General features: G+C 44.1%; 1 protein-coding gene across 1 annotated transcript in view; it reads left to right on the top strand.

Moving 5' to 3' along the window:
* The window catches only part of TRPC7 (transient receptor potential cation channel subfamily C member 7), a 142,867-nt gene that overhangs the window by 60,460 nt on the left and 58,036 nt on the right, over nucleotides 1–24,371 (top strand). Inside the window, exons 4-5 of the mRNA XM_069592889.2 lie at nucleotides 14,735–14,899; nucleotides 23,352–23,568. Coding sequence (XP_069448990.2) covers nucleotides 14,735–14,899; nucleotides 23,352–23,568 — 382 coding nt within the window. The remainder of the gene's footprint in view (nucleotides 1–14,734; nucleotides 14,900–23,351; nucleotides 23,569–24,371) is intronic.

The following is a 24,371-nucleotide window of genomic DNA, read 5'->3' as shown; positions in this document are numbered from 1 at the left end:
TTTTCTGGATGAATGGAAGGATGGATGAATGGATGAACATAAATTTATGTATACGCAGATATGACCTTAAATAGATCATGATAATTTATGAGACTCAGTTTCCATTTCTGAAGAATATGAACATATTTAAAGAGAGATTTTATTTGTCAGAGCATGATAAAAACTAGTATGACCAAAATTAACTCAACCCATCAAGAAATTTTCTATATATATCATGAGCCCCTGAATGACAAAGGAGACCACTGCCTCTTCAAATACCAAGCACATGTGTCGAGGGGACCTGTGCATTTGTTGCTGAATATTCATACCTCTCACTAAGGGGAACTTTGCACTGATAACTGAATCAGTGACATCTAAGAACAGAAAGCCAGCAGTCACCTGCCTAACCAGACTGTGCTTCTGCCAGAAATAAATGCTGCATGTGTTTGGGGTGTGATGAATATCCACATTTTTGAGCAAAGTGAAAGCAGCAAGGCTGGAAGTCTTGGGTGACAGCAGGCACCAAGAGAAAAGAAACCAACATTGACTAATTATCTAGCAAAGGTATGTGCCAGGCTCTCTGTCTATGTATGAATGTCCTTTAAAGTATCAGAAGGTAGAAATAAGCAGTATGACACATGAGATTAGGAGACACCCTTTAAAAGTTTAATGTATGCCCTAGATGGGAAAAATTATGGTGGTTGTTGGGGAGAGGGGTGCTCATAACAGACACACCCTGTTGTTTGCATAGGGCCTAGAACCACATGAAAAAGAATCAGAAGAATGTCTACACAGGGTTTAACTTTGTTGGTCAAGTTGGTGCTAGAAGGTGGAAGAGTTGAAAATAAAGTTAATTTTTAAGGGAAGTCTGAGAAAAAAATTCCTAGAAGGAAGAACTCTGGCCAAGACTGGGTGTGAGGGATAAGCAGGGGATCAGGGCTCAGCAGATGGTGGTCCTTGGATCTTCCCTGGCCTCCCCACAAGCCAAGATGAGCTGTGTGTAGGGAGCAAGGAGTACTGACTCAGGATTTAACACCTCTCTCCATCCAGCTTTCAGAAGGCTAATTCAAAGTCAAATGGAGATGAAAAGAAATATAACAAGTAATCCTCCACTTCTTTTTGGATGGCTTAGTGGGTAAAGACTCTGCCTGCAATGCAGGAGACACAGAAGATCCAAGTTCAAGCCCTGGATGGGGAAGACCCCCTGGAGAAGGAAATGGCAACCCACTCGATTATTCTTGCCTGGTGAATTCTATGGATGGAGGAGCCTGGCGGGCTGCAGTCCATAGGGTCGTAAAGACTTGGACATGACTAAGCACAAACACAGATGAATGAAAGAATCCTCCACCTCAGAGTCATCAGAAGCAGAATCATGTAGGCCTGAACCCTGAGAAGGACAAACTACAGAACAACGGAAGACATTACTTCACCTCAGGGATCACTTTTCAGAGACTCTGTTGGAGTGCTGACCTTAGAAAAGATGAGAAGAGACAGCCATGTCTGAGGTCAAAAAATGGAGATCTTTCTCTGCTGAGAAAGCAGGTGCCTCACCTGAGAAGGAGATATCCCAGGTCCCAAGCATTTAGCACCCACCACCCTGCGGGGGCCTGGCAGCAGAACTACAGGAAAAAGCGAGCCCCTGAGAGCAGAGCAGAGAACAGCAGGACAGACTCACTCTTCAGAGGCAGGGACCAGCCAGGAGGTGTCCATGCGAGCAGAACAAGAGCCCAGAGGGCTGCTGGTGGGGCAGCCAGAGCAGGGCTACAGAGGCCCAGGGCCGCAGCGCCGTGCACTGGACCAGTCACCGAGGGACAGTTCAGGACACACTTAGTGACAGGTACAGTGGCTTGTGTAGAATACTTGACTCCAACAGAAGTACACAGGAAGAGGTGATCATAAAAAAAAAAAAAAAAAACCTGCCATCTAGCTTGAAAGGCTACAGATTTCGCTGTAGCTAAAGAAATGGGAATTAACAAGTTCTCCAAAGGCAAAGGCCTTGACCATACTGCTCACTGTTGTGTTCTCCATGCCTGAAGACGCTTGGTGCGTGGACCAGTCAGCACTTACTATCTGTCTGGTGGTTAGATGCAAGCATGCCTACTATTGCGGCTAGGTTTGCACTCACCAGCTGCCAACATCTGGAACATGGGGGTTACAAACATGCTATTTCTAATTCTCGAACCAATGGCTATGTCATTATTTCAGCATTTCTCATTATCATCAAGATACTGGTAACCCAAACGTTTTGTCAGTGTTTAGAATTCAAAATTTTAAATTTAAAAAAGTGATGAAATCCTAAGTATGTTTCAAAAATAAAACTACATATAAATAAAAGTATCAAGTAAAACAAATATATGGGCAAAATACATGTTACACATATATCAGCAATATATTCGTAGAGGAGAAATTAACTTTGAGTGCTTATTTTTTAATAATTACATAAGAGTAAAATGCAAAGTGTGACTTTAAAAAGTAAAGTGTATCAAATAAATCACTGCAGAGTTATATGCACATTTCTCTGCAAGAGAACCCTGGAAATTTGGGAATCAGACAAAAAAGTTACAGGTAAACTCAAGACATTTGCCTCTGATTCCTTCATCTGCAACTGACCTAATACTTTTGATAATCGGAGAAGAAAATCTTCTTGAAAAATGTAGGATCACTTCACCTTACCACTTACTACTAGCTCCATCAACCTAGGACTATAATTTTTTATTGACTGAAAGCTGTGTTTTATATTTCAAGAAAGCATTTCTGGTCTATCTTTGCCTTCTTCTGCTTAGTTAAATATAAATGTCGATTTCCTATATCAATATCAATACCTTTGGATGATATTTCTCCTGGAATCGAGAATTTCCAGGAAAAATATCAATAACCTCAGATATGCAGATGACACCACTTTAATGGCAGAAAGCAAAGAGGAACTAAACAACCTCTTGAAGGTGAAAGAAGAGAGTGAAAAAGCTGACCTTAAAATTCAACATTCAAAAAACTAAGACCATGGCATCTGGTCTCATCACTTCAGGGAAAATGGATGGGGAAACAATGGAAACAGTGACAAACTTTATTTTCTTGGGCTCCAAAATCACTAGGGATGGTGACTGCAGCCATGAAATTAAAAGACACTTGCTCCTTGGAAGGAAAACTATGACAAACCTAGACAGCGTATTAAAACAGAGACATCACTTTGCCTGCAAAGGTCCATACAGCCAAAGCTATGGTTTTTCCAGTAGTCACATAGAGATGTGAGAGCTGGACCATAAAGAAGGCTGAGCACTGAAGAACTGATGCTTTCAAACTGTAGTGTTGGAGAAGACTCTTGAGAGTCCCTTGGACTGCAAAGATATAAAGCCAGTCAATACTAAAGAAAATCAGCCCTGAATATTCACTGGAAAGATTGATTCTGAGGCTGAAGCTCCAATTCTTTGGCCATCTGATGAGAAGAGCTGACTCACTGGAAAAGACCTGGATGCTGGGAAAGATTGAGGGCAGGAGGAAAAGGGGGCGACGTGAGATGGCTGGGTGGCATCATCAACTCAATGGACATGAGTATGAGCAAACTCTGGGAGATAGTGAAGGACAGGGAAGCTTGGCGTGCTGCAGCCCATGGGCTCACAAAGGGTCAGACATGACTGAGTGACTAAACTGCCACCACCACCTTTGAATGTACGTTCTCCTATTTGATAAAATCTTTGAACTGAAGGTAGAATTATTCTTGCAAGAAAACTTTGTTTTTACAGACAATTGAATTTCTTTCTCTCATTAAGAGCCATTTAAAAATATAGAGATGAAAACTCTGTAAGTGAGCATACTTTTGATTTATTAAAAACTTTAATGCATGACACAACTCTTCAGACAGGGCTTAAGATTATAATGATTTACATGTCTGACTTTTATTACAGAAATACAGTATTATACCAACACCAATAACAAAAAGCCAGTATGGTATATGTTAGTTGCTCAGTCATGTCTGACTCTTTGCAATCCCATGGACTGTAGCCCACCAGGCTCCGCTGTTCATGGAATTTCCAGGCAAGAATACTGAAGTGGGTTGCCATTAAACCATTGAACCAAAATGTAGGACTGCTTTTTCTGAAGCCTTGAAAACTGCTTTGAGTTAGTCATGCTTATAAATGGAGAAACAGAGGCCTGAAAACTGAATCCACCCTGTCTTTAATTTATCAATGGTAAAACCAAGACTGGCCTGAAAACTGAATCCACCCTGTCTTTAATTTATCCATGGTAAAACCAAGACTGGCAGCCAGGCAGGCTGACTTCAGAGCCTGTGTACACTTTATGACCTTGCACCTAAAGGACAAGAGTAATGGATCCAACTTGGGAATATTATGAAGATCCTAGGCTCAAAGAATTATCTGAAACTACAGCTTTTCCTAGTGAAGTATCATCATCAGGTGAGATTTGGCAAGAAGCCAAAGATCCTAGAAGGACCTTCAGCAAAGCAAGTTTTTGGCTGGAGCCTTTACATTTCAAGGCTGTTAATGAAGACCTGGGTGACCTCCACATTAACCTGTCCTTGAAGAGTGGTGAACAGGCAGCTGAGCGACAGCTGAATCAGTTGCTGCTACTCTTGTCTGCACGCAGGAGAGCGAGCCCAGGAGTTCATCTTTAGCACGATGACTCACTCCTTTTAGCAAGATGAAGTTGTCGAGGAAACTGGCTTCAAGCCTTTCCCATTGCGTATTCCTGATATTTCATCTCTACTGGGACTTTGCGATCCCACAGGCAGAAGCACAGAGAGATAAGAGTTTTAGCAACTTGAATTATGAGGTCCCCTGGCCTCTGTAAGCTTGGAGAAATCACTGTGGATCCTCATGCTTTGGCATGTCTGCCTGTTTGGAATCTACCCTGTGGAAATACAGGATAATAGTTCAAAACATTGTCTTTGGCTACAAGTCCATACTCTGCAATAATCACCTTTGTGTTTATAGGCAAGTTGCTTAATTTCTCCGTGTCTCATGCTGCCATATTTAAAATAGGGATATAACAATGTGTATCTCAAGGAATTGATGTGAGGGTTAAATAACATCGCAGTTGTTAAGCAAAGAGCCTGACAAAGAATAAATAATCAATAAACATTAGCTATTCTTTATAATAACAGAAATTACTATATTATATAAATATTTGCCAGATTGATGTGTTTGCAGTGGTAATGGCAGACCACTGAAATTAAACAATCCCCATTCAATCCAAAAGAGAATCCTCACACCCTATTTTAGCCTCTCATTTCAATCTTCTCCGGCACAAGAAGGTACGAGGCTGATTTAGTTTTCATCACCTCTCCCTGTCTGCCCTCTACTAAAGATGTGAAGACAGTTCAGTGTTCATCAGATCCTGAGTAGGAAAGGACGTGTTATATTTAGAAATCATTCTAGGATTATGAGTCAGAGAAAATGATGTAGCCGATCTTAGAGGCTTCAGAAGAGTACAATTTATCATTCAACGTGTTTACTGAATACTGGCTATGTGCAAAACATAAGGCTGTAAACTCCTGAGGATACAAAGGCAGGTTCCCTTAAAAACAGCAGAAGAGCTCAGACCTAAACACCATAGTCCAGCTATTCACAACTTGACCCAAGACCACAACTATCACCTGAGTGGGCTGTATAAGACCCAGGAGTCCAGGGCATCTCAGGGGCTCAAGGGACTTGGAATCACTTAAAGTAAAGACAAACTTGGATGTTGAAGGTTGATTAGGAACCGAACCAGAGCGGAGCAAGATGAACCTCCTTGAAACAGGCAGGAGGGCAACATAGGCCATGTCTGGGAACACTATGCAGGACAGTTGGGCTGGAGGGGAGGGCTCAGGAATGTGAGTAGTTGAAGATAATCCAAGAAGGTTTGCTGGAAGCTGCTCCCATTTCTCTTTAGGCTACGGCATAGCCGAAAGTGGGGTGGAGACAGTCACTGCCCAGGTATGGGGAATGGCCTCTTTGTAATACTTCTGAAAGAGCAGAGGCCCGCATCTGGAGCCAGCTAGAAGCTCACTGAGCCCACAGCTTAGCCAGACTAGAAACCAAGTCAGCTCATCAGGACCCTCTGGGCTCACAGCTGTGGGAGTACTCCCAGGAGCCCTGAAAAATCACGGTCAGCATCTATCTCCAGGAGGGCCAGCCAAGGTACACTGCCACTGTGTGTGCACTCAAGAACTGGCTCATCCTGGGAGAAGCCCAAAATCATTCTTGCCCTGGCAAGAGAGATGGGGCTGAGTCACAGGTACAGTCCTGAGAACCTACCAACCTGGGGCGTTTGTGTAAGTAATCCCTATTGATCAGGAAGTCTCAAGGTCTGATTAATTTGAGGTCAAAGAATTTTTCATGTCCTGCTGTCCCTGGGAAACAGGAACAGAGAAGTTATCTCTGGGAACAAGAAAGCTACTCAACTGAAGGTATGATATCAAATCTCAGTGGGCAGCCAAGAGCCTTCAGAAGCACCCATCTCCTCTTGCTGCCCTGCAAACTTCCTGAATCATTCAATCAGCAGCTGCCTGGCTGGACACTCCGCCGTGGATGTGACTAAAAGGACGCCAGGGCTGGCTGGGCCAGCAGGTGCACAAGTGAAAGAGGAGGTAGGGGAAGCTGGAATCGAGCGAGAGGCATCTGTTCAGGCATCCAAAGGGAATCTCCCGGCAGCAAGGGGTGTTTAAAGCACACTCGTTTGGTTAGCAAATAAAGAATCTCGAAGACAGTGCTGCCAAAAGGTGAAGGGCAGGAGGCAGTGCAGAAGCAACAAATAAAAAACCAAGAAGCAAAGCTCCCCTGAGCCGAGTTCCAGGCCCCAGCTGACTCCTCAGTGCAGCTCTTGGGCACCTCTTCCAGAGGATGATGAGTTTTCTCCTGATAAGCTCTCTAAACTCCTAGCGTGCTTACCTTTGAGAATGAAGTTTTGTTGCTGTTGACAGTGCTGTCATCACTGTCTTCCAATCTCCTGGAACTTCTGTAGTGAAAATAACTTCAGTGGGGATGTGAATTCAGTCATCTATCGACTCATCGTGTCTCCGGCAGTGGAGGGGGCCAAGCAAGCTTTCAGCCTCTTGTTCCCATGTGTCTCTTCCAGATGTGGTGACATGGCCAGAGGTGCTAGATTCTGCTGCACCACAGGGACCATGTCAGGTCCTGCACATGGCATCGGTTTGCAGTCTGAACTTCTAGCTGCACACTCACTCATACAGAACACTGCCTGAACACCCAAGCAGTGGGTGCCATGATGAGTACCATAAGAACCCTCCAGAAGGGGTCTTCTCTCTAGCGGACGATTATATAGGCATATTAACTATGATTAAAGAGAGAGACCATGACTTACTTGAGAGGAGAGAAAGGGAGATTCTAACTTGAGCAGGACAGACTTTCTTGGAAGAGATGGTTACTGAGCTGGACAAATCTTGGATGTGTGGAAATGAGAAGGAAAGCACTCCGGCAAACAGAGACACCTTGAGCAGAGCTCAGAGATGGTCGACTCTGGGAAGGCTCTGAGAACAGCTTTGCCAGAGTTTGGCCAGAGACTGGAAATGGAAAGGAAAAGAGAAGAAGCGGGAACCTCAGCTGAAAGTCAGGTTTTAAACTCTCTGCCTCTCCCAGTGTTTGCTCTGTTCTTTTTCCTTCTCTTTCACTTGCTTCCTTTCTCCTCAGCCCAAATTCCATCCATCTAACCCTAAGCCTCCATCCTCCCATCCAACCCAAACAATGCAAATGGAATGGGTGTGGGATTAGCATAGAACATCTACTGCTCTAGAGAAGAAAGTCAGAGGTCAACTGTCCTTTCCAAGAGGATGCAGCCCACTGCCATGGGGTGAAAGGAGACACCTAGAACTTTGGCTGGAAAACCATATAAGCATCTCTTTGGCACACATAAAATCTGTAGGCTCACAGAGAGGCCCTTCTGCTTGGCAGATAGAATCTGCCAGGGATCTGACCCAGAAAAGATGCAGGAAACTTCAGCCGAGAAAGGCAGCATAAGGTGGTTAAGAAATGTTCACAGTAGAGTCAGATCTGATGTTCACAGCACCATCAGCTTTATAATGGGCATATTGAATTAAACGAGAGAATGTTCACAAGTGCTCAGCACAGGGCCTGATCCATATGAGAGCTCAGTACATGTCTGCTTTTTATTGTTTCACTTGTGACAAAGAACTAAAATCAGGAAGAACTACAATCCAAGCCAACCAAATCAAGAGACTCCCAGAGGGAGCCTACACATGAAAAGACCCCAGGTTTTGGAATCAGACAAAACCTGAGTTAGAACTCTGACTACACCATTCTCCAGCTGTGGAACTGTGGGCAACCTGAACTGACCAAGTCTCAGTTTCCTCAACTGAAAGATGGGGTTGATAACACATCCTCATTTGTATATGAGGATGTAGATAATGCATCCATTTTGGGAGGGTTATTATGAAGACTACAGATAACATAACCAAAGTTCCCTCATATACTAGGTCCTCAATTACTAACTGTAAAAACACTCGAGCTGTGATTTTAAAACATTTTACCCACGCTTCAGTTCAGTTCAGTTCAGTCGCTCAGTCATGTCTGACTCTTTGCCACCCCATGGACTGCAGCACGCCAGGCTTCCCTATCCATCAGCAACTCCTGGAGAATGCTCAAACTCATGTCCTTTGAGTTGGTGATACCATTCAACCATCTCATCCTCTGCCGTCCCCTTCTCCTCCTGCCCTCAATCTTTCCCAGCATCAGGGTCTTTTCCAATGAGTCAGTTCTTCACATCAGGTGGCTAAAGTATTGGAGTTTCAGCTTCAGCATCAGTCCTTCCACTGATACCCATGCTTAGAGGCTCCTTGAAAGAGGTATGACTTTTGAGGCTCCCTACCCAAAGCTCCAAACCCTACACCTTTTCCTTCTCACTCTCCACCATCATTTAGAACTATCACAGATTATCCTCCTGTAGTGCCCATTCAAGAGCCGCATGGCTAAGTAAATAGGTTCAGTGAACATGGTGATGGTGTTGACTCCATACTAGAATGCTCCATGATTTAAAACTTAATATAACAATGACAACTTCTGCTTTCTTTTTTTATTGCAATCAAACATACTAAGTTTCCTCAGGAATGTTTAACTCTAAAATCACCATGGTCACTCAAAACTCTGATGATGGGTAAACTCAGCAAAGGGAAGAGCAAAGAGAACTACTGAAAGCCCTGGAGGGGGAGCAGAAGCGGTAGCAGGACCAGCAGGAACACCAATGCCCACCTTAAATCCAAAGCACCAGGCCATGTACTGAGTACCCAGCACACACTCTCCTCTCTCATGGACCACGAAGCTAGAAGCAGTGAAGGGGCTCGCTCAGGGTCACACAACTACAAAGTGCCGTATCTGAATTTGAACCAGGATCGTCCAGCCTCAGAGCTTGTGCATGTAACCACTCTGCTAACTGCTTGCACAGAGAACAGAGTGAAGGTTAAGTTATCTGTGTAGGCAAAGCACTACATGGATGCTGTGGATGTGAGACTCTCAATAATAAGTCTCACAAAAGGGAGAGATGCAGGAGAAAGCACACTGATGGGATGAGCACTCCGTGTTTGCTTATTCACGGAAGGCCTACTCTGGAACTGGTGGTGTTCCTGCTAAGCCCTACTGCACTTACACAGTCACAGAGCCAAGAGCTCTCCGTGGACAAGGACTGCGACTGCTCTTCACGTGCAGTGCTGAACACAGCAACTGGTAAGAGGTGGCGGTGGGGAGAAGTACGCTGAAGTGAATGAATGCACAAACGAACCAACAGGCTAAACTAGTCAACAACTGATGTTTCCATCTCTCTTCTTCCCTCCTCAACTTCTACAACTTGAGAACTTTGCCGAGACAAAAACGGGACAGAGTAACATCAGCACCCTTGGATCCACCCCTATTGTCTCTGTTGTCGTTCAGCTGCTCAGTCTTGTCCGACTATTTGCAACCCCATGGACTGCAACACACCAGGCTTCCCCGTCCTGTGAGATGTCCACTCCTATTAGAAGATTTAAATAGGCAGTGGCAACACAGAGTTATTCTAATTCCATTTTACTGTCCACACTAAAAAAAGCCACTTGACTAGTATAGTACCTGTCTCTCTTTGCCTATGTAGACAGTTTCCAGGGCAGGGGGTAAAAAGATTTCTAGAAGGAAAGGCTATTGATGAGCTAAGTGAAAAATCCTGATCACAGTCACATTGGACATCAGCCTTTGATGGTTTTTCTGCAGAAAATAAAGTCATTTTCTCTATAAGCACTAGATTTCATAAACTTTTTCTCTAGCTAAGTTATTCTTTGGCTTATCAAATCACGCATTGCCACATCTCATTATTCTGTAAATGAGACCTAGTGTCAGAAAAATCTGGGTTTAATGGAGATGGAGATCACACAGCCTCAAAGCCTCTGAGAGCAAAGGTAGCCCTTTTCCCCTACCCCTAAAAGAGGCAAATGCAAGATTTAATAGTCTTTAAGGCGGCATCACTGATACAATGGACATAAACTTGGGCAAACTTCGGGAGACGGTGAGGGGCAGGGAGGCTGGGCGTGCTGCAGTCCATGGTGGGGGGCGGGGGGTGCCAGCATGGAGCTGAGCAGGCCTGACAGTGACCCTGACTGCCCTCGTGGAGACCAGTTCACTTTCAGCTGATTGCCTGCATCAACTAAACTGTGCTTTCATTGGAGGACGAGGAGGGAGGCATAGGCTAGACAAGGAGTGGCCTCACTCATCTGCCTGGCTACTTGAACCTTTCCAAAGGCAACAACACTTCAAGAAACTCCACTCAAACCACGTGGAGAACAGAATGAAAATAGGAGGGTGGAGTAGAACCGCAGCCAGAGAGAAGGAGAATGGAGAAACAAGAGGAGGAAGGAGGGGAAAAAATGGGAAATTTCAAAAAGGAGAATCATGGGCTTGATTTTATTTATTAAATACCACTACAGAGCTTACTATTTGCCAAGTACTGTCCTAAACACTTACAAATACTGACTCACTGAATCTTCATTATTAGCCTCATTTGACAGACAAAAAGAAACTAAACATGGGAAGCATCAATGATCTAAGATCATGTGCCCAGTGTGTGGCAGGACCTGAACTTGATCCCGGGCAGCCTTGCTCCAATCCACAAACTTAAACACACCCCCATCAGGAAAGTCTGTTGTAATAGGAATACATGACCTAAGGGTGTTAACATTCCATGAAACAGCCAGAAAAATACTCAACAGTTAGTTAAGGAATGTTGATACTCTTCAACTAACTATTCTTAAAATATCAGATATTTCCTTGTAAATGAATATAAAGCAGGGAAGAGAGTGAAGGGGCTACTCTTCCTTCAGGCTATAAAAGAAAAATAACAATGAATGGATCAACTGAAAGCAAATTAAGAGCCAGAATTTGGCCAATATGCCCAAGAGTCCCCATCTGCCAGTACCGTATTCTCACTAAAAAGTCACCAGGGGCTGGGAGGAATAGGACATTTAGGTGAGATATTTACAGAAAACTAGCTTTGGGTATAAATATTATACTAAACATGAAGGCTGATCAAACATGCCACCACAATAACTGGCTTGAGATGGACTCAGAAACCGGGGGCCACATGAATTCTAGTCCCTCCCAGCCTTCAAGTCCTATTTCCCGGTCTCCTTTACCAGGACAGGGAATTCTGTCTCAGAGCTCCCTTCTACTTCTCTTTCCAATTTAATTGCTTAGCTCCCGGCCTCAGCCTAGTGCTCTGGAACAACCCAACCTAGTCGTGGGTACGGTCTGACATATATTCTCCTGACAGGCTGCTGTACTCCACATAAGCCTATTTTAAGATATTTTCGGCTCCAGGTCATTACTCCCCGTGAGGAAGAGTATGAATCACATAGATGGGAAAGCTGAGGTGGTCAAACCAGTTCTTCCCTTGAAGAACTTTCATAACCGCGTAGCATACTCTCAGTCCAGAATGGTTGCGGGGCAGGAATGGCCTGGGCAATCCATCCTTTGATCAATCCACCCTCTTGTGGGCCAGATGGCAAAAAAAGCTGGCCACGACTACACTGTTTCTCTGAGCTCCCGTTCTATCGTATCTAGCTGTGGGCTTTTCTTCCTCTGTTTCTCTCTGACGCTGCTTCTGAAGATTCTCCCCCTGCTCCTGCCTTTGTTCCCTGGCTGAGTGCTCTTCTGCTTAGGGTGTGCGTTGTGTCTTGCTAGCGTGCTTCATGTTACTCTCATCTCCCTTGGGTTAGGAACGTTTCTCTGCGCTTCAAAAGCACAGTGGGGGAAAAAAATCTGTGATACACACTGAATTGTTTCCCATGAGGTTGCCTTCTAAGTCCTGCTACAAATACAGTAAAGATAAATAGCAGTTTGGGCTTTGGCTATCAGCTACTTTCAGCTTTGGGGGAGCATTATGTTATAAGTCTGTCTACAAATAAATAGCATGTCTGGAGCTAGACTGCTTTATGATGGAGGAAGAAATGACACTGTGGAAATTAACAAAAGCCTAGTCAGAGGAGAACAGAGTCTCAAGAAAGCCTCCCTTGTTTAAGTTGGGTTCACTGGCCTCCTCTGCGGTAGGTGAGGGAGAGTGGGAACGGTTCCCACTTTGTCCTCGCTCAGAATTTCTCCTCTTCCTGCACTGCTGCCAATCTGTTACGCTGGTTTGCCTGCAGAAGGCAGCAGAAGGTGCATGAAAGGGCCCTCCCCAGATAAAGATAGAGAGGCCAGTGGTGGGCATCAGGACAAGGGTCCTCCCAGAGCAGCCACGGAGCAGGGAGCCACAGGGTGAGCCAAGCATCTCCGCCACTTCATGGCACTGTGCGTTGCTCCTGAGCAGGGCCACGTCAGCACCCAGAGAAGGTTCACTGCTGGAAAACAAAACTGACTGGCCCTCATGTCTGCAAGCCGGCCTGCCATGGGACCGTGTTGTGACCAGGCTGAGAATCACCAAAACACGTGTAGGACGGTCTGCTGTTTGCTCCACTTTGTGGTGATCCAGCAAGGGCACAGGAAACCATAGCATGACCTGAGGGCTCCTACCTGGGTTGAGGAGAATCTGTTGCTCTGGTTGTTGAAGGAAAAAACCACAACGGTTGCAATGAACCTAATAATGCTATCTACCAAAAAGCCTCATTTGCAGCTAATGATTGAGTAATAGTATCACCAGGGGCTGCTGCAGGGCCAAATAAAGCTTTGATAGCATCCTCACAAATCATCTGGCCGCTACTGTGAGTTCCCAGAAACTGGAAACAGGCAGTGGTTGCCATCTGCGTTGAGAATTTTTTAAATAGCTCTATTTTTATTGTTCTTATAATGAAAAGGGAATGTTTTGCATTTCCCAGAAATTGCTGTATATGTCCTCTTGATACCCAGTGAGGCAAACAGGATAAAAATTGGGACATTATGATCCACTGAAAAGTCACTCTTTTTGAAGAATGTTCAGTCTATCTGCTCTAGTCTCAGCTCTAAAGGCACATGGCTATCCTGATGGGGCCAAAGAGCAGGGCTGCCTAAAGCAAATACTGGCTCACCTTTGTCCCAGGGAGGAAATAAGCTAAGGAGCATAGTTTTCTCAACTGTGTACTTTATTCCCATTATTGTTACTTAAATGTTGCCTATTGCCAGTTTCTACTGGCCAAGACAGAATCAAATGGACAAATGGCCAAGTAGCACCAAATATTTGTAGGTAGAGGATGTTTGGTTGCAGCAACTCAAGTCAACTCGCTGAATCAAACAGAAAAAGGAAGATGCTGTATTTGAATCTACAGATGTCTCGTGGACCATGTGGGCAAAGTGGAGCTGGGCCTCAGAGCGGGTAGGAGCATCTTTCTAGACAACTTCATTCTTCTTTCTCTCTCTTTAACTGGCTTGTTTTGCTACTTAGTGCACACAGTGGAAGATAGCCACCCAGATCTCTCAAGGCCACATATTAACCCCTCAGTAAGTGAAAAGACGGCCTCTCTTGATCACAGGCTCAAATACACAGCTGAGAAAACCCAGTGGATCCAGTTTAAGTCTGGGTTTTACCCTTGGTCCAACATCTGTCAAGAGGGGTACGATCAACACAATACAAAGCGTCCACAAAAGTCCCATCTTGTAACCCGGCCACTAGGGCAAGGCAGTTCCAAGAGAAAGGAGGTGGCAGGGAGAAGCTACTGTGTGGGGACACAACGAGCAGCGTGGGCCCAAGCCCAACACCACGGAAATCCAGGGAGGGGACACTGAGGAGGGCTAACGCGTCGTCTGGAAACACACAAGGTTAGGAAATGAGAGAGCAACTTTTCTACAACATCTCGCCAGACTCTGTTTTGCAGAGGACAGTATTGAAACTCAGAGAGGTTAAGTAGCTGGCCCAAGGCCACCTGGCTAGTAAATGGTAGAAGCAAAATTCAAACCCATGTTGACTCTAAAACCCCATTCAGGCTCCATCTATTCCAACATGTTGACTCCCAGATGAACTCTGCCCAGAGATAAGTCTCCTGGGGTTGGAGACAAGCATTTGCCCAGAAGCTGGCTATTGTTTTCTGTGCCTGAGACTTCTCAGGGACCTCGGTTTGCCAAGCCCTGATGCAGCCAGTCCTGTGAGAGCTCTGGCCACAGCACAAAGGCCCCAGCATCCCCAAGTCAGAGGGACCCAGCAGGTGCCTGACCAGCTGCTCCCTCTCTAACACGCAGGCCACCCCCGCCCCAGGGGAGCATGTCAGCCCTGGGCTACTCAGAGGCCATATACTGTTCAAGTGCTACCGATGCCATTTTCCTGTTTGCGTTTTCCTTTTGTTTTTGTTTTGTTTTTACAGTTCGTTGCTCATCCTAACTGTCAGCAGCAATTGCTTACCATGTGGTATGAAAATCTCTCAGGCTTACGTCAACAGTCTATCGCTGTGAAATTCCTGGCTGTCTTTGGAGTCTCCCTAGGCCTCCCTTTTCTCGCCATAGCCTATTGGATTGCTCCGTGCAGCAAGGTACAGACTGCTTAAGGTGCATGTCTTTGCGGTTATTTCTTCTCTCTACTTAGCATAACGTGAAGTCCATTTTGTCCAAATATGCAGCTGATCATTTCCCACATTTGAAGAAAATAGCCCTGAGATACCCAATGAAAGTAGAAAACCACTTAAGAGGGAAAATGCTAAGGTTTGCTTTTTTAAATCATTTTCTTAAAAGCCAGAAGAGTGATAACGTGGAAACTTTTATATACATGAGGCATAATCTGATCAATAACAGAATATGGGGGAATAAAGGCACTTTTCCAATTATGCAATCTCCTAAACACACCCTCAAAACCCACAGTAATAATTATTATAATAATGCAGACAGGAATTAGTTCCATGGGGAATTTGATAAGCTAATGCAGTCAATAGTGTCCTCAGTGAATGGATCCTCTTGTCAGATCCACCAAGAGAAAACTCATGCCAGCAGGACGATGGGCCAGAGACTTCGGGTCTGCTAACGAGGCCACCTAGCCAGGCGGACAATGAACTGACTGCCTTCAAGTAGGAGGGCTATCAGAGAATGGACAGCCAGTGCTTACCGAGTACTTTCTTTTTGCTAAGCCCCATTCATGGAACACCTTATTTCACTCTCTCAGTTAGGATGCATATACTTCACAAGCAGATTCAGAGAAGAGAAATGACTAGTTGCTAAGAATCAAAGGCTTCTTATACTGGGGCACTGCAGATCCGCCTCAACATCTTCCTTGTTTCGCAGCTTCTTTGTCTGGGTTCTGGCCCACATGGGCAGCTAATTAGGTCATGAGAAGGAAAACAGCCAAAGGAAAAAGGAGGGGAGCTGGAAAGGCGCCATGCTAGGTTCTTTGCTTCAGAAAGGGGGTTGTCTGGTTCCTGCCTGTAACGGAAGAAGTGAGGTCTGCAGGTGCCAAGCTGCCGTACCTCCTGTTCCACCATGCCTACAGCCCTTCTGATTCAAAGCCACAGAAGGCACCAGTGGTTACTCCAGCTTCAGGCAAGAGCGAGTGCCTATAAAGACGAATCATGCAGAAATTCTGAAATATGTTTCATGGGTTACATGATCATCAGAGGTTCCAAAGCTCTGTGACTTATTACAAAAAGAACTAAGCTTAGGTAATCAACATTCGGTAGAAATATGACTACAGGGAGATTAGTCCCACGGGGAATCTGGTCAGCTAATGCAGTTAATAAAAGCGTCACCAGTGAATGGATCCTCTTGTCAGCTCCACCATGAGAAAATTCATGCCAGGAAAATGGGTCCAAGGCTTCAGATCTGCTAATGAGGCCGCCTACAAAGGAGGGCAACAGAGTAACTGCCTTAGAGTAGGAGGGGTATCAGAGAATATAATCAGGACTCAGACTCCTTCTCCTGTAGAATAGTATTAAAAATAAAAGTCCTCATACTGAATATTTGTGGTGTCCAATCTTATATCTATTGAGGATTTTGTTTCTACGCCTGCACCCCTACCATGGCACAGATTGCTATATCAGTATTCCCCAAATGATACATACGGATGGGAAAACAATCTTTTCTGTCCTTTATCATGAGCTGGGAAAAGCACAGTGAATGAAAAAAGACTAGCCAGATTTGAAACTGGATCAGCACTGGTCACTGATTTTGGGCACTTGTTTTCATATTGGTGTTATCTAGTCTGTATTGCAAATTAGATCACTGCCTTCATCGAGAGATGGATGGGGACTTTGCCTTTACATTCCATAAGCCCCCAACTAATTCTAGGACATCAGTCATTAAAATTACACCCAAACACTGCCTACGCTGACTTTTGTCATTAAACTACATGTGACAGTTTCCAGGGAACTAGGACTAAGCAACACCAGCAAACTGGCTTGCCTCGACCGACCTGCGAAAACATTCAGAAAGAGATGATCTGCCAGCTGATGACTGCATTTTTTACACTTTCAGTAGATCTGAGAAGAATCCTAGTCAATATTACGCAGATGTGATGCCAAAAAAAGGGGAGGATGGTGGAAGTGGGAGAAATCCTGGACTTTCTGTGGACGCAGTAATCCAGTAAATTCAAGAGACAGATGTCACTATAGAACACAGGGGTTCTATAGCAGTCTTCTGGAATATTCTAGAAGTAATGATTACAGCAAAGTTTGGCCCCATGGCTGGAGCTTCCTCTCCTCTCTTCAGATACTTGTCTGATCAACATTTTGTGTTCCTAAAATGTCCAACAAGACAAAAAACAAAAACAGCACTTGAGATAAATATGAGGTTGCCATTAAGCCACTTGTGGTTTCTTTGCACTTTCTGGGCTCCAACTCTGAGCTCAGTGCAGTGGAGGGTGTGTTCACAGCTAAGTGACAAGCATTATTCCACAGCATGAGATAATTTTTGGTGGCAATGCTCATTCCAAGGAAAGATTCCTCATTAAAGAACTTGTCAAACTCACTCTGAGGCAGCCAAAGGACAGATAAAACAGTCAAGATATTTTAGTCTTTCCTTTCACCATTTAGAAAGAAGTCTTTCCAAGTTTGGGGGAGACATTAGATTTCTGAGGATTACAGAGAAGTCACATCTTCTGTGTAGGGAAACCAGCCCTCTCTAAAGGCCCCTGGTCCCCAAGACGAGTGGCCCAGTGGGGAACTCTGTTAAGGTCCTGGTGTCTCTCCACCCACGGGTCGTGCCTTTATATCTGTCCAGTAATTCTATAGAAAAGCCAGTCATTCTAGCAATTCCATGTGCTAAGAGCTTTCCTATACCTCCCTCAAAGAAATTAGACTTTTGATGCTTTTATAAATGTACTCATAAAACGTCACTGCGAAGCCTCATCAATCTGCTAATGTCCATCCATGTCTAGCAAATGTTTAGATTTCTGTTTCCAACTTAATGGTACATTTACTTCCTAATAGTTGCTGTCCAAATTTAACAACTATCAGAGACCAAAACTTCTGAGCCTGCCAGAATAACCTCATCACATCTTTCCTAGTGAATTCCCAAGGCTGTCCGTTATATTTTTATGTAAGTTTCTGAGGGTCCCTAAAAAGACAGCTGAATAAGGAGATGATATAGGTGTAGAGTGTCAACAGGAGTTGAGCTTACTAACACGAAGACTAAAGAGGGTAACCAAGTCACAGACGCGTACATATGGTAATAACTACAGGTCTGGAGCGCGGCACTGGTTTATCAGGGTCAATAAAGAGAACAGTGACTTTTCATCGTTTTACCACTGAAGGGTCGGTGAGTTCTTGTTCACCTGGATGCTCTCAGGTAAATCTCTTCCCAGAGAGCTCTTTATCCTCTAAACAAGGTCTGCCATGCCAAAGGGCTTTTATGACTGATTGCACTGTTTTCCATCCTTTGATTTCCCATTCTGATTCATAATTTAGGTTGTCTGTCTGTTAAAATCTGAGAGCTGGAAAAAAAAAAATCTGAGAGCTGAGAAAATAACCATCATCCTCAAGGGCTCAAACAGTCTCTCAGCAGCAGGTAGATGGGAGAAGTCGGCATCGGGAGCGCTGAGGAACTACACAAGTTCTAGCTATGCAAGTACAAGAGGGGAAGCTGTCTACCTCTGTTACCTGTTAACCCTTGTGGTCCAGCTGTCCTTATAAATTAGTACCCAGACTTGGGCGAGAGCTGTAAGCAACTTTAGACTCCTACCTGATGTCTTTGCACTGTGTAATCTAACAGTTCATAACTCGTGCATGTAGAAATGTTAAAATGTTAGCCACTGCCCTAAACCTCCTTAGCCTCATCCCAACAAAATCATCTAGTGAGAAAGGCATGAGAGACTGCCCAGCCTTGACAAAGCTGCAATGTCGTCCAGAGACAAGACAGAGAGAGGACAGGGCCTCCACAGGTCTTTGTATCCTCCTCATCTGTAGCTACCAGAGAGCCGAAAATGAAGTGAAAGTTGTTTAGTTGCGTCCAACTCTTTGTGACCCCATTGACTAGTACAGTCCACGGAATTCTCCAGGCCAGAATACTGGAGTGACGCATGATTAAATAAAAACCCTAAAGCAATGTTTAAAGCATTGCCACAGAGGGGGAATCTGTGCCAGGAAATAGAGCATTTTCTGCTCTTCTGTTCCAATAGCTGCTGCCCTCAAATCCAGACAGAGGGTCCATCACATGTCACCCTGTTGGGAGAGGACTTACGAGTGCCAGAGGGCTGACCACCACCTCATCCTTAGCCAAGTGTGAGCCCTGCAAAATCCTCTCCCCATCTCTCCACCCATTTCCTACCAGGGTTTTGCTTGTTTCTGTCTCCACTAGAAAATCAGCCACTTTGAAGGGAAGACGCAACTCTTACAGTTTGTTTTAGCTCCATCACCTGCAGTGTCCATCAACTTGCCCATAGATAGTTCCCCAAAGGGCTCATAACATAAATACACAAGGACGCTATAGAGGTCTCCCTTTGTGAATCCTTGCACACAAGCTTTTTAAGAATCAGTCGATTTTTTCTTTTTTGGTCTTTTTTTTTTTTTTTTTTTCGGTCAGTCGATTTTAAGTTTCCCCTTAGGAGAACTGACTAAAGCTCTCGAGTGCCAAATACTGAGTATATCCTATAGGCCAGTAGCTGTGCTTCACTGCACATGTTAAAATTCATTCCCTACATCAACTCTATGCAATAAGTACTATTTTATCCCCATCCTACAGGCGCATTCACTGAGACACAAAGGGATTTAGAAGCTTGCCAAAAACCATAGAGCTGTGATTTAAATCCAGGGTCTCTGCTGCAGAGACCTGACCTTAGCCACTGTCCATGTACACATACACATCCCAGCATTGCCAATCACCCAGTGACATCGGCAGCATTACAGCCTTCAGTGCTGAATGTAAAGATCTTAGCTGCTAACTACTGACCTTGGAATGAATCTGATTCAGAGCTTTATAGTTAGCAGGGCTTTTCTAGAAGGGAGGAGTCAAGATCACCATGTGATTTTCACTACTCATTCCTCTTCTTTCCTTAGAAGCCCGACCTTTATAACCCACTATTACTCAGCACCGCTTCAGCCCCCAAGACAAAGAGCAGAATCATATGGTAATGTGAAAACACAATGATCAGAGACACCATGTGCTGAGTGAATATATACTCCCCACTTCAAAGAAAGAAGATTCCTGAGCCCTGGGTTAGAGATTTTTAAAAAGAATTTTTGAGGGAGCATTCTGAATAATAGGCCACGAATTTAGTTAAGGTCATTCAAAAATTTGAGACCCACTCCAGCCTTGTATGTTTCTTTTTGAAAATGCTTGATCCAAAGTCTGCCTCAGCTGATTCAGCTTTGCACAGCTTGTACACTAAGCCCTTGCTTGTGGCCACGAGCAGCAGGCAGCGAGTGAGGATGGCATTTGATGAGAAAGACTGGGGGTTCTGAGTGAGGAGAGATGCTGGCAACAGTCTGCATGCTCTCCTGCAGTCGTGGCCTGCCTCATGGGCTTGTGGCTGCGGGGTCCCCATTAAGTGCTTCCACTTGTGGGCCAAGAGCCCAGTGCCACTAAACACAGAGGGGTGTCAACAAGTAAAAGCAGGTGCCCACCCTGAGGGCTGGAGAATGAAGTTCATTTGGAGCTAATTAGGGAGAACTACTCAGTTATTCTCATATTTATCTGTTTCCCAGAGCAAAAGAATAGCACCCAGAAAGTCTGGGGTGAGCCAGAGACTTAGGGCTGCAAGCTTGGGTTTCCTGATACGTTGTCAGCTCATCAGGGCCAAGAAATGATGCAGCTGCCTGAGCCCATGTTTCAGACTCACCAGCTGTGCTCGTCTCGCAGAGCACACCAAGGCCCATGTCTTCTGAAGCTCTTCCACCTCTTTTTACACCTAACACTGTCATCTGACCCAGCTTTAATGACTCCACAACTAAGAGCAGCACTTTTTTCCTTTATTTTGGTTCACCTGGTGGCCTTGTGAAAGCAGCAAATTTTCCCCAAGCATAATTTGCTGCAAAAAAATTGAGACAAATAGGAAATGTCACCAAAAAAAGGAGAAGGAAATCACTGAAATGATTTGATCTAATCTGACCTTTATAATATTTACCTGTTAAAAAGATGCTTTCAAGACCAGAAGAAAAATAGGAAAAAATGCATCAATTACTAACCTCGCTTTTCCTCCCTATGGCTTAAATCAAGTGGGACTGAGTTCAGGGTAATCTTCCATAACACTGAAGGGCCTTATCAAGGATTTTCCTTATGGTCTGTAATAAATACAGTAACTCTGACAGGTGCATTTTCTGCCAGAAGACAACTATTTGAATGAGGGGACCAAGAGAACATTAAATTTCCCAAAGCAGCTCCTGTGGGGAATCCCAGGGCCAGCAAGGGTGCACCTGCGTGGCAGATCCCTGCAGTCAGGTACCTGCCTCGATGAGAAGATGGAGAGGGGTCCCCATGTCCCATCCAGGTAGTCACCGGGAGATGTTACTTAGAGCCCAGTGATTAAGGAGTAGGGAAACATGGCTGCCAACCCTTTTAACAGCTGCGTCTGTCTCCATCTTCCCCACCTTTGTCTGGCATCTCTGGGACCCTGCTGGGACATGCAGGCCTGGTATCCCTTGCCCTGCCAACCCTTCCTCCCCCTACTCTGCAGTCACTCTCCAACTCCCCTCCCCTCTCTCCACCACCCCAGCCAGGGCACAGGGACAGGAGGCCACGTAGGGACTATGTGAGAGCCTCTGTCTACAGCAAATCACCCCAGCTTGTTGGCTGTGAAATGGGCTCCAAAAGGCCAACTCAGTCAGGTGAAATGCTGAAAAACCCAAAGCAGGTTTTTGACATCACATTCATAAGTCAATATGAAACATGGTTAGATTCCTTTTACTTTTTTCATTGAATTTATATGAGGTATTTTATTTGTCCTTATATTTAATATCTGCATCCTGAATTTAGTACTTCTACCTATGGCTAAAAATTATCTACAGTACATACCTTGTAGATAACAAGGTTACACTTTACAGAGAAATGTCATGCGTAGGATGTTTGTGGGCCTCATGGTTTTCAGGTAAACCTCTCTGTCCACTTCTGAAGTTATTCTAGTGCCATATGACAATCTGATAAGACAGGTGATTCCAAACAAGTCGTTCCAGCACAAGTAGGGATTTCCAATGTTCACACTTAAAATGCCGTTTTTTTTTAAGTGATTTTTTTTTAAACTATCATTTTTAATTTCAACAGATGGGTTCTATGGCATTAGAATGTTACAATAATAAGTAGCACTGTTAAAGTAGATGATTATCACACTGAAGCATATTGAAAAACACTATCAAGCCATCTGATTTATAAATGTTATACTGAATATAGTCACAGTTAGGGAAGTTTCACCAAGAGAAACCCTATAGTTGATCTTCTGCTGAACCAATACTCTATATGCTGGCTGACATTTCACTCTGGGACTCCTGAATGAAGCAGAACATGAACACTAATTGGTCACCGACTATAACTAAACATTTTCCTGGAGAAGGAACTGTGTTCCAGAAAAGGTCCTCCTCTTTGCTCTTGTCTTATTAGTACACCTGGCTGAGGGGTCAGATTAGGTGAGGGTAACAGCAGTGACCTGGAAGAGACCCAAGTGAATTCATTCACGAGAGTCAGCAAAGACCCCTTATGCAGCCCTCGAGTTACATCTCAGAGATCCAAGTGGCCTTTGCATGGCAAGCCACAGATAAGGAGATGTGACCAGTACCTGCTCCCTAACAAGGCATCTTTTGGATCACTTCAGGTTCACATGGAACTGCACAAATTAAACACGTTCTCGGCCACAAAGAAAATCTCAGTAAGTTTTAGAGAAGTGTAATAGAGGCTATGATCTGAACATACTGAGATAAAACTAGGATTTTTTAAAGCAAGAGGGGAAAGTCCTGTGTGTCTACAAACTAAATAACCTCTGGCTTGAAATCAAAAGGGAAATTATAAAATATTTATAATTGAGTATCAAGAAAAATGCTACAAGTCAAAATGTATAGAACATGGCTAAAGCAGAACCTAGCGCAAACTGTACAGCTTTAAATAAATTTACCAGGATAGAAGAAATGCTGAAAATAAATCATCTCACCTAAAATCCAAGAAAATAGACCAAAGAGCAACAGAGCATATCCAAAGTGTAATTTTTTTAAAAAAAATTTCTGAACTCTATTGAAACAGATTTTTTTTTTCTAGATTCAAAAAGCATAAAATTCTTTTCCATGTGGTTGTGGGTAGCTGTGCAGTCAGACTGTAACATGATGTTACATCAGTATATGCCACTCCTTTCTCTTACCACTCCCATTGAATTTTCTAAATAGGAAAAATTAAAGTCATCAGAAAATGGATTCAGTCAAGCAGCCTCTCACATAAAAACTCTAGAAAATGTCTGGGTTTGGAGAGCAGCTTCTGTCCAAAATGAAGAATTCTCTGGTTCAACTTTCAGCAAACGCCGTTTAAAGAGAGCCCTGTGCCTGCATGCAGCTGCCAGATTAACGTGTCTTATGCACATTTTGTTTTCAGCTAGGACGAACACTGAGGAGCCCTTTCATGAAATTTGTAGCCCATGCAGTTTCCTTCACAATCTTCTTGGGACTGTTAGTTGTGAATGCATCAGACCGCTTTGAAGGCGTGAAAACCCTGCCCAACGAAACCTTCACAGACTACCCAAAACAGATCTTCAGAGTGAAAACTACACAATTCTCCTGGACAGAAATGCTCATCATGAAGTGGGTCTTGGGTAAGCAAGTCACTCTGTCTTTTATTCTCTCCTCCTCTGGTTATTTTAGGCCCTTACTAAACTCTGACTTCAGAAGCTCTTCTTCTCGAGTGCACTCTTGACAAACAAAATGGTGAGGAGATGACCAGCATGGAAGTCAAAATCAGCTTCTGTCTGTGCTGATGTATGGCAAAACCAATACAGTATTGTAAAGTAAAATAAAGTAAAAATTAAAATTTTTTAAAAAAAGGTGCAATATAAATCGCAATTTTGAGAGGATTTGTTTGGGGGTAATTCATTCCATACTTTTTATTATATGTGTATTGAAAGTGACTATAAAGTGTCTGTGTTGGGGGGAGGGGGACATGTGGTCTTACTTATTTAAATATAGTCTACTAGAAGCCTAGCGGCTCAGATGGTAAAGAATCCGCCTGCAATGCAGGAGACCTGGGTTCATTCCCTGAATCAGGATGATCCCCTAGAGAAGGGAATGGCTACGCATTCCAGTATTCTTGCGTGGAGAATTCCACAGACAGAGGAGCCTGCTGGATTACAGTCCATGGGGTCCCAAAGAGTCAGGCATGACTGAGCAACTAACACTAGTAGCCTTAGGAAAAAAGTAGGAGTGCATAGCTTAAAAGATATTTTTTGTTACCACTGAATACTGATACATAGTAAAATACCAATAACATAAAAATCTAAAAAGTTAGGGGACTAACATATTCTCGTTATCTATGCTAATGAACATAATGAAGCTGTGAGATTCCTCTGTGGTGATATTTTGTGCTACCAAAGTCTGCCACTAGAATTGCCAAGGAAATTAT

This window comes from Ovis canadensis, chromosome 5 (assembly GCF_042477335.2).
Source record: "Ovis canadensis isolate MfBH-ARS-UI-01 breed Bighorn chromosome 5, ARS-UI_OviCan_v2, whole genome shotgun sequence".
Taxonomy (NCBI): domain Eukaryota; kingdom Metazoa; phylum Chordata; class Mammalia; order Artiodactyla; family Bovidae; genus Ovis; species Ovis canadensis.
This window is presented reverse-complemented; position numbering and strand designations above follow the sequence as displayed.